General features: G+C 32.6%; 1 protein-coding gene across 1 annotated transcript in view; it reads left to right on the forward strand.

The window, feature by feature from the left end:
- LRP1B (LDL receptor related protein 1B) overlaps positions 1-16,791 on the forward strand; it is a gene marked incomplete at both ends in the record, with an annotated part of 589,444 nt that overhangs the window by 468,137 nt on the left and 104,516 nt on the right. The window contains 3 exons of the mRNA XM_079539425.1: positions 1,484-1,855; positions 12,336-12,525; positions 13,154-13,358. Of these exons, the coding sequence (XP_079395551.1) occupies positions 1,484-1,855; positions 12,336-12,525; positions 13,154-13,358 (767 nt within the window). The remainder of the gene's footprint in view (positions 1-1,483; positions 1,856-12,335; positions 12,526-13,153; positions 13,359-16,791) is intronic.

The raw sequence follows: 16,791 nt of genomic DNA on the forward strand, positions 1-16,791 counted from the left end.
ATTTCTTTAAAAAGGAAAAGGAATTAGCTAGTTTCATGACCTTTTATTAAAACAAATAAACAGAAAAATAAGCAAACAAAATCAACTGACCAAAAGAAAAAAAAAAAAAAAAAACCCACACAAACAACCTGTGCTGATTGTCAAGTGATCAATGCTTTTTTTTCAAACACCTGTTTTACCTTTTCTAATGAGCCAGTCCTGCTGCAGTGCTACTCTTGAGGATAGTCCTGTTCTTTAGTTCTATTCTACACATGCGTAAGGATGTCCCCTAATTAATCTGTTTTTATAACTGGCTAGTTTTACAGATACAGCTGGTGAACTGTGGAAGCACTGAAGTTTACAAGAGAGATTGCAGAAATTTTAGGATCTCTTCCATGTATTTGCCTTTCTCTTCTCAAACCCTCATCCTTCCAAACAGATATTAACTTTTCTAGCCTAATAAAGCTTCAGAAGTGTTTTTAAAAGAAACCACAAGTAAAAATATGTGCAGATAATTCTTCACATATTTTTGCATGACTACAGTGCAACATTTCTCATAATTTTGTCAAAATTCAAGACTGCTAATGTTAACTCTCATTACCCATTGCTTTTACTTAAACGTATCTTTAACTTGAAATGTGGCAGTTAGAATATTCAGTCAACGGTACTTTCAGACACTAGATGTTCCCTGACAATGATAATGACTTTCTACCAGAAACTATTTAAAGTGTGTGGGTTTTTTTCTCCTTCAAAATCTAGAAAACTTTCAGAAACGGGAAAATGAGAGCTGAGTTGTTGTATGGAAAGTGCTGTCAGAAACAAAAACTAATTTATCTGAACTAACTATAATTGTATTTCACATGTAGTCCAAAAAATAGGAAGGTGAATAGATCTTAATTATTGACAATTACTGCAATTTTAAATATTGCGTGTAGTTTATGTCACTGAAGTTACTAATGTGACAATAATTATTTAATAATATACTTTATCAGAGAGTAAGTTTTTAAAGTCAAGTTTTAGAGTAAATTAAAACAAAAACGTCAGGAAACATTTTATTAAGAACAGAATAAAAGGGAACAGTTTTATACCTGTTTTGTTTTGATAGAAATTAAGTACTACGGTATTGTAATGGTATCCAAATTTGTCTTTGTCAGTAACAGGTGTTTTAAAAAAAAAATCTTTCAAAACACTTGGAACAACTCATAATGATCTCTATCCAAGTCTTTATCTGAACATAGAGGAAAAATCTATTTATTTTCTTATAAAGTATGTCATTTTGTTAATTGGGAGAATATAAATTACATTTCCTCATACACTGTATACTTGAAAATTGGCTTTAGTTCATTGTTGAAGTTATTCCTTACTGCTTTGGCCTTCGGTTCTCTTGTATTGTAGAAAACGTTTCAGAGAAGAATTCTTGAAATTAAAAAATGACATTTTGATTTACATTAGCTAAAGGTAATAGTATAAAACAATTTTTTTTCTGTCTTCTTTTTTCACACAGGTACTAATGTTTGTGCCAAGAATAACGGTGGATGTCATCAACTCTGTCTTTATCGAGGAAATTCACAAAGGGCTTGTGCGTGCGCACATGGCTATCTTGCAGAAGATGGAATTACCTGCCTAAGACATGAAGGCTACCTCTTATATTCAGGAAGGACAATATTGAAAAGTATACATCTTTCAGATGAAAACAACTTAAATTCACCAGTAAGGCCATATGAAAATCCAGAGTACTTCAAAAATGTGATCGCTCTTGCTTTTGACTACAGTCTCAAAGGAAGAGGTACTAATCGGATATTTTTCAGTGATGCACACTTTGGAAATATACAAGTTATTAATGACAACTGGGCTGGCAGAAAAGTGCTAATAGAAAGTAAGTAAAAATTTTATTTGCCAAAATATTTTCTTTCAATAACCCTTGTTAAATCAAAAGTTGTTTAAAAATAAGGTTGACTTCATAGTTGTGAAGCCATTAAAATGTTGGCTTGATAGGGAAAAACTATAATGAAAGCTTTACTGTATATAAGCATGCGCCATAATTATTACCATTTATATCTCAATGTGTCCAGCTGACACCATTCTTGTAGTCAGCTCAAGAAAAGTGACTTCTGTCCAGTGATAGGAAAAGCCAAACTCTAATCTATAAAATTATTCTTTCTATGGAGAGGCTTACTGAGTAACTTCAGATGTTCACCATGCCTTCAACCACCACAGTAATAGGGAGAGTTCTCTGAAACTTGACTTCTTTTTTTTTGCCTCTAAATACTTGAAGCCGTTACCTCCTCCTGGAATCAACATCAATATCATCACTAAGTCTAGCTTAACATCAGTGCAATATGAGCTTAAGTTTACCTTGGTAAAACTTGAAATTGAGGCATTTGAGGCTGTATGAGAAATAAAGCCTAAGAATAAACATCTAAAAATCAGTCCAATAAAAATATAAATTGTAGAATCTTATGCCACCTTGCATTTCTGCTTGGATGTAATTTTTCTAAAATAGACAATCTCATTCATCTGTAAGCATATATTTACTGTTTCTTCTCTTCTTCGATTGTTTTGATACCCTTTTCCAGAATGTTTGAAGTGTTATATCATTTTTTTCCTTCCTGTGTGATAATTATCATCTCAATTTCTGATGTCATAAAAGTTGCATTGCTGCATTTAGGTATTTGGGGGAAACATTCACAGGACCAAAGAGTAACAGGAAAACATGGAAGTGTATTTGGTGTAGAATGCTACCAGGTGTTAACAGAAATATTTTTAGAAAAGAAAGAAGCAAATAGCTGAAAACTACTAAACTACTGTTCTACAACTTACACTGGATGATTCTTATTGTTATGCATGCCTGTCCCGTGGCTCTGGAAAGGTATTCCTGGTAATGGAAACTGCTGATATTAATGAGTGGAAAAGCATTTTTCAAATACGATGCATCACTTTTATTTTTTTTAATCTTAATTTTATGTGCGTATATTTCAGAGGAGTTAATGATATCCATATTGAGATACAAAAGAGAGAAACTAAACAATGTTGTTAAGATGTATTCATTACACTTAAGAAAGAATTAAGACCTAGGGATTCAGAGTTGAGATTAGCTGTACATGAGACAAGCACTCACCTGTGTGGAGATAATACATCACTATCTTAACTTAGGTGTTTCAAGAGATGAAAATTACTACATCGCAAACGATTGGAGAATTCTAAATTTAAAACAGACAGAAAGAAGTGATGAAGCAGCAGTGCAGATACAAACTGGATTTTGAAAAGGACAATAAACTATTCCTCATTACTTTATGGTAGGCTGTTGTGCAAGAACTGAAAGCATTCCACAGAGCATAGCTGAGAGTTATACTTTTAGGAAATAGTTAGGAAGTGTTTCTGCTTGTAATCTTAATATGCCTCATTTCATTTTTCATTATCAGATTCAGTGCTCTGAATAATTAAATGTCAGATGAAATTTTGTGCTCTTCCAAAAATGTATTGTATATGCTTAAGACATAGTTCCGAAAAAACTTTTTTTCTAGGAGTGTTTCAGGTTTTTTTTGTCTGTTTGTTTTTGTAAATAGAAGTATAATCACATCCCAGTATATGCAACTTTACTTTTCTCCTTTGTATGTGTTAAAATGTCATATGTCACTGATTTTAAACTGATGTTCTTTGATCACTTCTCCTTTCTTTCCGCAATCAGAGACTTTCTATCCCTGTAAACAGAAACAGATTGTTGAGTTCCTTGATACTGTAGTAGTATTTGACTAACAGTGATACCTAAAGGGGAAAAAAGACAATGCTAAGACTCCTTGGCGTCAGGCATTCTATTTGCTTTGGGACACAACATTTTCTGATTTCCATGTTGGCTACATATGATTAGAAAGAAATTATTGAATGGAATCCAGCTGACAGATTTCAGTAACTATGTTTTGTTTTAAAATAACATATTTGACTTCTGTTTTGCTATCTTTTTTTCCTCCTAAATGACTAGTAGATATTTTTAGCAAGTTTCCCGTTATTGGAAAGGTATACAAAACCACATGAGAATTACCTGGTGTGATTCTTAGACATGTACAACTCCTTTCCACCTCATTAAACCGAGATCTACAAATCGGACAAAATCTTACTCAGTATTCAAGTCAAATAGTGAAAATAGAATCTGTTATTTGCAAGATATTATTGTCCCAGATTTTTAGCTCAATGATTGTATATCTTCTAGTCATAAAGAATCCATTAGCTGATGTGTTTCTACCTCACTGAAATCAGATATGCCATTCAAATCCAAGACATTATTAATTTTTTTCTGCACACTAAAAACAGTTAAGATATATAAAGAGCCCTTTATTAAACAGGTTTCCAGTTCACTAAAAACAGATTTACAACTCACGAGCAACATATTATCTAATATGTTTTTAGCTTACTGAGAATAAATTTACTGCCCAGAAACAACCTATTATCTAACATGTTTCCAGTTCACTGAAAACAGATTTACAACCCATACGCAAGCTATTATCTTACATAGTTCCAACTCACTGAATATTGATTTAGAATTCATAAACAACCCATTATCTGACAAATTTTCACCTCACTGAACAGATTTGCAACTCATAAACAACGCATTAGCTAACACATTTTCGGCCCAGGGAAAGTAAATTTACAGCATATAAACAGCTTGTTCCAGTTCACTAAAAACAGATTCGAGACTCACCAATAACCCAGAACCTGGTAGAGTTCAGTCTTCAGCAGGAAGGAGCAGTGACAGAAAAAAAAATAAAATCAAAAGCAAGCAACAGTGTAGCATGTTCACAGTATGTCCTACCTTAACATCTTTATTTCTGTACAGCATAGGGTTTTAGAATAAGTGCTTTGAATTTTATTTCCTTAGGTCAGTCAGTCAGTAGGGACTTTCTGTAAGTAACTGGATGGAGTTGAACTTTCTTGACCACCGATTTGTAAAAATTCACCTTTTACTGTCTGTGATTTCTGCCAAATTCTTTTGGGTAATGATTCGTCTAACCATTGAGTATTGCTTGTGTTTTTTTATTGTAGCGTCATGCAGAGTTTAATCCAGACAGTGGACGTGATTTTGAAGTTGCCACTGTAGTCTGTTCTATGTTGTGACATGGCTACTGTCTAAATAATCTGATCTGATTCTGGTGTTTTCTTTCAAAAAAGAATGTGAAATCTTATATTTTAGAGTATGTTTTTGCTTTAAGTAGGCACTTTGGAGGTATCAGACTATGGAGAAATGAGTGGTATGTACTTTATGGTCTCACTCATTAATTTCTTCTTAATCTTCCACTTTTTAATCGCGAATATTACTCTTACAGTTAGGTTATAATTCATCTGCTTCCTACTTTTGAGTGAAGCTAGCTATATTTTTGTCTGGTTTTGATGTGCTGTTGTGCTGTAAAATCTTCAGGAGCCTTTTAAAGCATACTGTATTTATTCACATAGCTCCGGGTATTAATGGTAGTCCTGTGTGAAACAAAACATGGTCAAAGGCATTGCATTTGGAAAATTCATCCTGATACATACTTTATAGGTTAAAATGAAGTAATGGAACATTATACAGAAAGAACAGAAAAGAAGAAGTCACAAAGTTAAAGGCACAGGGTTACATAAGGAGGTGTATGAAAATCTGACTTGCTTAAGTTGCTGCAGGTTATCTCATTTCAAACAATAGAGTTTATTCTTAGAATAAGCTCAGAGAGATTCTATACTAATTTTCTTTCTTGTTAAACATTTTTATACTGAACAATACTGTCATTTCAAATTTATGAGCTTTTCTATGTTATTCAGACAGGAAGATACTTCATATATTTTTATCAGGGTGCATATGAAGGACTTCCAGTTTTATGGATCTAAATAGATATCAAAAAATAATTTTAGCATGGTTTGAAAATGAGAAAGTCTCAATGGAAACAAACACATATTTGATATAGAGGATTTTTAATATTACATGCTTACTCCTCATACCACGTCTTCCATTGGCTATTATTTATTTTTTCAACTAAGAAAGTGATGTTAATTTTCTTTTTAATGAGTTGATGCTTTGAAGAGAATCTTTTTCTGCCTGGAATTGGAGGTTTCAGTTTGACCCCAAGAAAGGTGTAAAGGAAGATGGTATACTATTCATAAGGTGGTAGACTCTTTGTGGTTTTGATGGAGCTAATAATTAGTTGGACTATGAATATCAATTGTACCCCTGCCTTTACATTTCCCACTACTGGATGCAATCCCCTTTTTTGTCTTATGGAGAGGTTTGGGATAATTCCAAAATTTGCCATGTGTCTGTAAAAGAGTGTAGCATTGAAGTAGATTTAATGCACAGGTGCAATAGTAGAAATAAACTAAGTGAAGAAATTTGTAATTGAAGAATAGAGAAGGAAAAGGGGAGGAAAAGCAAAATAAAGTAAATCAGAGAAAATAGTACTAAGTTGATATGCTTCCAGTATAAGCTGTTTCTTTTCTCACTGTGTAAACAACGACACCAAGACATGTTGCTGGCGTAACATACTTCTCAGTATAAAGGGAAGTGTTATGTCGAAAAAATGCTGCTTCTGTTTTGAACTTCAGGCACTAGTGACTATAGAAGGCAAAAATTTATTCACTGCTAACATAGTGTCAGATCCTTTGATGTATTGTAAGGCTTTTTGCAGGCTGAATCTTTTAAAGGTGCTCCAGTGTTCATTACTATTCTTTCTAACTAAATGGGTCCAATTTAACTGTCAAAAAGGCATTTATATTCCCATTTCTCTTACAAAGCTTTAAATTTGGCACATTGTATGAGGCCCTTTTAGTTGTTTAACTTTCTTTGCTGAGACAGAAATCTTTAATCTGTTAAAAATTAATACTGTTGCTTTTCATTTTGTAAATGAATTGCATTCATTCTAACTGTATATGATACAATCCCAATAACTTTGAATTTTTAATGGAGGAAAAGTGAGATGCTATTGTAATGCCTGAGACACTTAAGTAGTAAAATCTAAAACTATTATTATAACTGCTGCTTTGTTTGCAGAAACCAAAATGTATGGTTTATCACATTTTGTTTCTGTATCTGGCTGCATACTGTGATTAATGGAGAGAATTTACAATGCGTGCAGTAAATAATTTGCTATAGAGGGATAAAGTTTCAAACTTTATACATAACAGTTATTCCAGAAGTGTATATTTTCTAAATTTCATGATATGAAACTCTAAAATGTATTCATCATGGGAACTTACGTATGCTGATCTCTCAGTTCAGAATGTCACTAGCATTCCCAAGTTCTGTATTCAGGAAAGGTGCCGTTTGCCTGTTAATTCTGAGATGATTCATCAAGGATTGAAACAGTTTGTCACTACTTTAACTTTCCACATTGCCCTTAAATTTTTACTGATGTAAACTTTTACACATGCGAATTTTTGCATCAGCAGCTGTTGCTGCTTTAATGCAAAGCCATGTTATGGTTTACACAGGAATGTAAGAATTCATTTAATAAATCATTTTTATTCTTAATAACAATCACCTAACTTGATTTTTAAATGCTGTTTATCACATAAAATTATGACCATACTCTGTATGACTTGACAACTTGACTTCTCTGTTTCTCTGTTATGCAGATATTTTTGTATGTGCTGTTAACTGAGAGCAGAAGGGAAACCCAATGTATGTAAACAAAGTTGTGAAACAAACATACTGTTCCCAAAATCAATATTTCTTGAATTTAAAAGAATTGATTGCATGTTCCGTACACATTCAGGTAAAAATGACCAGAATCTTAGTGGGTTTTTTTTGTGAGTTTCTGAGCTCATCTGTTTGATTCAGGTGCTAAATTTCATAGTGAAATGTAGGAAACGTTACAGTGCTCATAATTAAATAATCTGAAATGTGAAAATCTGTTATGAATCACCTATTTCTTGACCTGAAAGTTTTACAGAGCTCTGCTTGGGTAACTGAAAATGTTTGTAATAGTAAATATTTTATGTCTTAGTCTCCAGGAGGAAACTGAAAATGAATGGAATGTTCCATGAACACTGTGCAATTTGCTGACTGATTCTTTCAGTCTTTGGTTCCGATTTCTCTATCCTGTTTGTTATCTGCACTCTATAGGTCATTGAATCCCATGTTTGTGAGAATGCTAGTTATCACCGTGTGTTAATGGGTGATCAGCTTTTAACACCCAGCTTCACATACCTTCCCCAGCTCCAAACTAAGGTTTACCACCCTTGTCCCAATCATAATCAGTATCCAGTGCCCTTGCTTATACAGAAATAGCCATCTATCCTATACTTACCCGTTGTTTAGTTAGTTGATATAGATATGATAGAAATCTGTTGTGCTCTTTTCCTTTGGACGATTTAATCACGTAAGTATGATTAAAGTCATCAACTCTGTGTACCCTTTTTCATGCTTAATTGGAATGATTTCTAGCTTGAGTAGTCTCATCAGGAATTTTCTGTAGACCTACATAGGTTTGATGGTAGACTGTAAACATCTCACTACATAGGCACCTGCCTGTCATTCACACTGTTCTTATTTCACAAATGGAGTAACTGTGTACAATATTTTATGTATCTTCACTGATGAAGACTAAATCAATGTTATAAAACCTAAAAGAAATTTACTTAATAAATATTCAGCAAAAAAACTAAAAAATGTTATGTGAATATTGAACTGATACATAGATTTTTAATTATACATAAACAACGGTTTTAATTGTTATGAGGAACTCAACAAAGTCATGAGTCAAAGGGAAGAGGTGTGTAAAAATATAAAATTAAATGGAGAAGGTAGTTGAATTCATAAATTAAAAATTGGGAACTTTTCACTGAGAAGTCTAGGGAATTCTAAGTGGAAAGAGAGATCAAAATCCAAGAGACTGTGAAATTGTATATACATTATCAAAAGTCGATGGGAAGAACTATTAGATAATTTAAATTTTACACCCTGAAGTATTTATTTTGTACTTGCAGTAATGAGGGAGATCTAATCTGAGTTCTTCAGTTATTGATTTGTTGCTTGTCTGTTCCCTGAGAAAGTCAGATGAAGATCAGCGTGACAATATTTATAGGCCGCATCTCATCTGTGGTATGCAATCCATCTTCGTTAAGTTCAGTAAAAGTGATAGATAGCATTTGGCAACATAATGATGTGATCACTCTACCATTGCCTTTGTAAATCATAAGCTGTTACGTTCTCTTGTGTAGATATTTAATCAGTTATACACCCCATTACTAATTTAATTCAGAATGTCAGTGACAGGTGAATAATGTGGGTATTTGTATATTAATATCGTATTGTATTAATGTTCCTTTCATTTAAGTATGTTATTCATGTGAAAATCATAAACTGTTGCTTCATGTCTAGAATAAATTTAATCAGTGCTGTAGGCATCTAATGTCCTCACTGTTTTAATTCAATATGTCAGTGAAACAAATGTGTTTCTTTTCATTTCCAGTTTCTTTATGCTTTACTAATTCAGAATACTGTATGATGCTGTGAAAATGTGAGGCTGAGAACAAACAAATCACTAATTTTCATCCTGTCAGTAGATTAGGAATCCTCCAATTGTAGCATAAAATAAGATGACAGTATATTTTGCATGTGTTTTAAAGTAACAGAATATCTAATGATAAATTTACTGTAACTAGAAAAAAAAAAAAACCTTTATGCTCTATAAAATCTCCCTTATGGAGTAAGAAACAAAAAAAAATTTTGGTGCAAAATGGTAATGCCATGACACTAGAGTGCAGTTGCTTGAGAGTCTTCTCCAGTGTCCTTTTCTTGGCAATATGAAGTTGATAGAAGGTTTTCGTTTTGGTGACAGCCACCTGCAGATGGAGCATTTTTAGGGCTCTTTGTCCTGTATTGATACATGGCTTATATGAATTTTTGAGTTTCATGACTAACATCTTCAACAAAATGTGTATTTTAGTCAAGAAATAACATAAAAATAAATTATAAAAAAAAAAAAAAAAAACCTTTAGGTATTGACTGTTAAGTACAGTGAAAATTTGCCTGCAAGTACTGTTCATAATTCATCCAGATCAAACTAATGCTAATAAGAACAAAGTACCTTCCATTCTATGAAATATCTAAGTTTTGGTTCATTTTAGTGCTTACTCTCTGGACTTCATCATTGAATTTAAAATCACCCTACCTACAGAATCACACTTGTTGAAACTAGGAAATGATTCTCTTCTGTGTTGGGATTTTTTAATTCTATAATTGAGAAACATGATAGAACTGAAAAAAAGTTTGTTGACAAATAAAGGACAATGCTTATTAATATATTGCAGACGTTGGTTTGGAGTTTCAGTATGATGCATTGGTCCAGTTTCATAATGTGAGTGATTGTATGGGAACCTGGTTTCTGTAGAGTAAGAGTTTAAGCACAACTAACATTTCAAGTACGCACTAATCATTCTAGTTGTGGCAGAAGCAACATCATTATTCTTTGTCTAGTGCGGAATAGTTTTACTGTATGGTATACAAACCATATTGCTTTGAAAATTCATGACAGATTCAGACAAGTAACAAAGCTGAAATTGAGAGAAATTCAAAACATTGCATTAGGGAAGCATGTTTGATTGTTTTTTTTCCCCCTATACTTGCCTTCCTTATGAAAGCTATGATTTGCATCAAATCCTAGTTAAATCTTTGCTTTCAAATGGCTCAGGTTTTTATCCACAAGTTAAAGGTTTGGTTTCGTTTTCCTGAAATCTTCCATTATTAAGATCAGGAAACACTCAACATTTACAATACAAAATGTAAAAGCAGTCTGAGTAATATGCAAAATTGGTCAGAGTGTCAATCTACTTTGTCATCTTTTTAGCTTAGAAAATTTCAAGTAACAATAAATTAGTAGTATTCAGCATATTTTTAATGGAAATTAATTTATTGGATTAGAATTGTATTAATAGTCCTGTGTTAATATTTATTACTTCCATATCTCAGTATACTTTTAATTCTTAAAATTGAAAATAAATTGATAAGACTGTTAAATACTGTACTTAAAGTAGGAATGCTTGTAACTCATTAATCTTTTCTAAAGCCAGAATTCTTATATAAAGGGTAACTTGTGCAGTTATTTGTAGTTTTCAGATTGCTTTCAGTCCTGCTCTTAAACTTATTCTCCTTCTTGAGTTATTATGAAGTGAGATGAATGTATCTTTATTCATTGATTCATCTTTTTCAGGAATACTTTCTATGTATATTCACCTCCCTTTAACAAGTGTCATTGATTTCTTCTATTTTTTCTAAAAAAAAATTTGCTGCAACTTTTTTATAGACACGTCATGAAAACGTAGTCAGAAATTCCACAAATGCTTTAGAAAGAGAAATAGAAAAAAAAAAAAAAAAAAACTGAACAACTGATTAATTGCTTACTTTGTGGCTTTAATTTAATGTTGGCACTTTCAGCTTAATGAGAATTATTTGTGGACTTCCTGTTCTATGGGTATGAAAAGCATAGTAAAACATTACATCTTCCAGCTAGTCAAGAGGAAATTGTAATAATCATCATAATGTAATCCACATTGTATTTTTAGATTTTGTCTTCTATAATTCATTAATAGCTGTATAAACCTTCGGGTCTAAAATTACTTCTTTCTAATAAAATATTAAGTGAAGTAATCAGTGTGCAGTTCTGCAATAATTCAAAAATAATGGTAGGAATTAATTACTGTTTCTTGCAATCTATCATTTTTATACACTACAATCAGATGCAATTTATCTATTTTGGATGTTAAATATATGTTTTAGCTGCTTAGTAATGTTTGCTTTTGTTTCTAAATCACATTTTTTACAGAGGAAAAATATTGTATTGTGGTGTATTAAAACAGTGTATTGATGCTGCAACATTCAGAGGTTCATTCTTCAGTATGTTCCAGGTGTTATATAAGTGACTGTCATGGAAGGACTCTTTGATCTTTGTTAATGTAGTGCATATCTGTGTTACAAAATGCATACAAAGATAAAGTTCAATAGTATAATTAATAAAAAAAAAAAGTGCCCAAACAAAAGTTGTGACTAATTTACTGCCAGGATATTTTTGCTAGTGTGTTTACATTGTAAGACACACTGCTGTGAAAATATTATTTCAATGCACATTATAGTTGATAAGTATGGTAAATAAGTTTGCTAGTATTGATCTTGCTTTCCATGTTTTATTGTTTGCATTAGTTGATTTTCTCAATTGTTTAAGCATATGAAAAATAATGAAACTTTGTTTCCAGGAAAAAACAAACAAACAGGTGGACGTATAGAAGAACTGATGGAGTAATAGGCTGAAATATTTTAACTGTGATTTTTGCAAGATCGACTTCCAGATCGATTTTGCAAGATCAATTTCCTATTTACATATAACCATGTCTTCCAGATGTTGGGTCAGTGGAGGGGCTTGCTTATCACAGAGCTTGGGACACTCTATATTGGACCAGTTCAACCACATCCTCAATCACAAGACACACCGTTGACCAGAGACGTCGAGGAGCTTTCAACCGGGAAGCAGTAATCACAATGTCTGAAGATGATCATCCACACGTACTAGCTCTAGATGAATGTCAAAAGTATGTATTATATCTTTCTTACCACATTTTGATTTTTAGCTAATATCATGAACACAGCAACACTTTTTCATTTCTTTGTTTCACAGTCAGCTAATACAACTGAACCCTATGAAGGTTAAATGAGATTCTTGTTTTAGATTAGAAACTTTATTAAAGTTGGGTTTTTTTATTAGCAATTGCAGAATTAAGCTATAGCATTCTATGTGTTTATGTTTAAGATCAACTGTTGATCACATTTCATGGAATGTTACATTTTGAGATAAGTCAGCTAATGTAAATGGGCAAATTCTTCTATTAGAAATTAGCAATATACACATTAGGAGAAATAAGATTGCATTGTTTCACAGGTTATAATTATCTCATGGTACATAAGCATAGAGAGATGGTCAGAAGTAAGCAGACTCATGAATAGAAAAATCAGTACTTTTACACAAGTTAATGAGCCTGTGAAACCACTATAATTTGAAGAACACTGGATATAATATTTTCTTATTCATCGATTATCACATTTACTTAGAGATGCTACTCATAATTGGATATGAAGACTTTTTTTTGTTGTTGCTCATTTCATGAAGAGAATTAAATTATAAAATGTCTTATTCTTTTATTTATTTTGATTTTAATACAGCTTAATGTTTTGGACTAACTGGAATGAGCAGCTCCCAAGCATAATGAGATCTACCTTGTCAGGCAAAAATGCGCAGGTTATCGTTAGCGCGGATATTTTGACACCCAATGGACTTACCATTGATCATAGGGCGGAGAAACTTTACTTTTCAGATGGCAGCTTGGGAAAAATTGAGAGATGTGAATATGATGGATCACAAAGATACGTAAGTTCAACAAAAATCCCAAATGTATGTACTGTTAGTTTGCATTTGTTGGTATCCTTAAATTAACAAAATGTTGCGAAAAGATAGTGAGCTTCATCTAGTGTTAGTTGTATGTGAGATTTAAAACTAGAAAAAAAAAAAAATTGGCTAGGAGTAGTGCTCTAACCACATTCCAGTCTGTAAAATTCTGAAGGTATAAACACTTAATATGAGGTCTCTGCATGTATTGGTATTGGCCTTGAAGCATCATTGTAATAAACAATCTGTGTGAACTTGAGAAACATGGGAATAAATGCAGAAGTGAGCCAAAGAGATGTTCTGCTTTATGTACGAAGGTTATAATTTTCCTTTGTGTGTAAAACTTCATTGAAATCTCTAGAAATTCTTCTGTGTAATGTTTGCTTGTATTACTGTACGTACTGTATTTTTTCTTTTCTGTTTCTCAATTTTCAAATATACTTGATCTCTTTTTCTCTTCTATCATGATACGTCTTGGAGTGTTCTGTTAGTTTCAACTTAGTGGACATTTTGCTATCAATATGCTGAAGGCAGTTGAGCTGCACTCATGGTTTTCTTTGTTTCTGATATTTTACAAAATCTTAAACTTGTCCGTAGGTGGTTTGGTTTATTTGTTTGCTTTTTCATTTGATAGATAAAAATTGAGGTAATATATTTCTTTCATGTTATTCCTTGTTTGTTTTTTTGTTTTGTTTTTAATTTTATAATTCAGTTATACCTTTATTCTAAGTATTATGCAAAACCTGAACTTGCTTTTAAGTTTGGGTAATACTGTCAGAGATGACTCATATCACTGGCGTTGTTTCATCAGAATTGCTCATCACCCCATAAATGCATTCTAACCACGAATATCAGAATCCAACCATGAAATTGTCTTATTGATCTGGCGAAATATTTGTATGGCAGTTGTTGTTCATTGTTGGTATGTTGTCCAGCCTGATGAGATATCTGGTTTCTGTAACCTTAGGATAATATACATGATAATCACTCCAATGCTATGGAAGTTTGACTCTGCTAGGATCTTTCAGCGAGGTTTTGCCATCAGCTGCTCCTTAAGAGTAGTTTCAACAAATTACTCTTTTCCTCACCATGTCTGCTTCATTACTTTCTAGTTTCAGTTAGATTAGCAAAGACACAGATTGTATGGTATGAAATGATAATTTAATATAATGGTTTTTCATTCAAGTAGCAGCCTCCTCCTTTATCCTACTCAGTATAGTAATCCAGTACAAATAAGTGAGTGGCAAATAATTTAGCAGTATTGAGTTTTATCTATTAAGTTGAGTGTTAGAGTTTATTTAATATGTAGTCACTGGAATACTCTTCCAAGATTGGAAGAATTATTTGTTACATATTATTTGTATTACATTTTCTTAAAATTTGTACTTAGTTGTTGGCCTTTTGTTGTTTGTGTGTTTTTAACATTTCATGTTCTTCCATAGCATCATTGTGGCAGGTATTTGTTGTTTTTTCCGTATTTTCTTCTTTCAATTTTTGATCCTGCTTTCAGTTAGATTTAACATTGTGGCCCAGCTGTGTTTTGGCAACTTTGGAAGTATAACATCTTTTATACGAATACAAAGTTTAAGTTTGCGATTTATACGACAGCGACGTTTGCCTTTAGGTTTTATTTTCTCTTTCAATATTGTGTGCCTGGAACTTATTACAGATTTGCAGCCTACAAATACAATTAGTGATTTGTTAGCAAAGGTTTGTTCATCTTCTAACATCTAAGTTACAAGTTTTTTTTTCTCAGTTATGCTTTGTGGGTCTAAAGATGTGATTGTTAGTTGATACAATTTAGTGGTTTCTCCACTAATTATATCCCTATATATATAATCATAGCTTTCAGTTACTAGAAGATAGGGTTGTTTTTTTTTTTTTCCCTGCCAGAACTCTGTATTTAAGTGATGAATTAAAAAATAGTTCCAAAGTTGGCGTTCAACTTCTGACTTAAATGCAGAGAATTGAGATTTTTTTTTTAAGTGCTCTCTTCTCAGCAGTATAAATACATTATCTGAAGTTGGAATGTTTTGTTCTTGATGCTTTTCTGTTGCAAATCTGATCAAAAATATCCTGTTTCTTGAATTTGCGGATATCCATTTTTCCTGATAGCGTGTGTTACATGAGGACCAGGTACAACTCAAACAGGAAAATATACACTAACTCTTAGTCTTACTAAACTGTTTTGCCAGGGGATTCACTGCATTGTCATTGTTGAGTCTTATTTGGATAACTGTGTACAGTAATCCTGGGTTGGAACTTAAAGTGATCCCCTAACCAGTGACAATGAAGTCTTCTAACCCAAGGAAGCTACCTACCTGGCTGATAGAGATGCAACACTGTTAATTTGCTGAGATATCTTGGTATGAAGTGTGGATAGTCTAATGGAATTAAATGAAAGAAAGGAATTCATGAAAAGACAGTGGTAATCTGTAAGGACATTGAGAATAACTTTTATCTAATCCTGCAGGCCCACGTAAAATTCAAAGAAATTGGTTTAAATTTGACACTAGAGGAGGGTTCTCATTGTCGTTCACAATGTTGAAAATTAGTAGTGTGTAATTAATACAAATGTCGTTGCAAAGAACATGGTTGAAAGTCATAATTTATGGAGGTAAATACCTTCCATTTGAATGGTGCTGAAAGGAGCAGGCCTGTTAATAAATAGCTGCTTACATATGTCATTCAACCAAACTGCAAATGTAGAATTGCATTTGATTTTCGGTGTCTTAAGCATGTTAGTTTCCAATGCAGAAAAGCAACCAATTAATTCCTGAAAAGGGAGCTCTTCTGATGTTGTTACATCTTACTTGAACAGTTCTATGGCAAAACAGTCTTAATCTTGTTGGAAAATGTGGTGTTTTAGATTAACCTTTTTTCCCAGTTGCTGTAACTGCTATTCAGGTGTTCTGATGATGTTACTGAAAGATACAAAAATTAAAAAAAATAAAAATAAAAATCCTTGCTTTAAACATAGTACAGTGATTAAAAAAATAACTTTCCAGATAATTGTGACATTCGATATCAACAACTAATGTCATGATTATTTTTAGTAGAGCATATAAATGATTTAAGGGGAAGAAATTTTTTTATTTTATGTTGTTGTTGTCTGCTGCAGTAAGAATCCAAACAGTAATAAAAGCCAACGTTGCGGAACTAGGTGAAACCTCCTGTTGCAGAAATATAGACTATGCTGTGAACTATGAGTAGAGAGATAGTCATCTTCTGAATGCTTGGTTGAATTTAGTTGTTTGTACCTTCCAGTTCTCTTTACCTATATATCATCTGGGCATGTTAGGAAGCTATTCCATGTATGGTATTCCGTGTCATACAGGTTCTGATTCCTACAGAACTGTGTGCTTTTTTCCCTCCCATGTAGCATACATAACAGCTCCCCCATTCCAGAACAGTT

Source organism: Tetrao urogallus (genome assembly GCF_951394365.1).
Source record: "Tetrao urogallus genome assembly, chromosome: 8".
Taxonomy (NCBI): Eukaryota; Metazoa; Chordata; class Aves; order Galliformes; family Phasianidae; genus Tetrao; species Tetrao urogallus.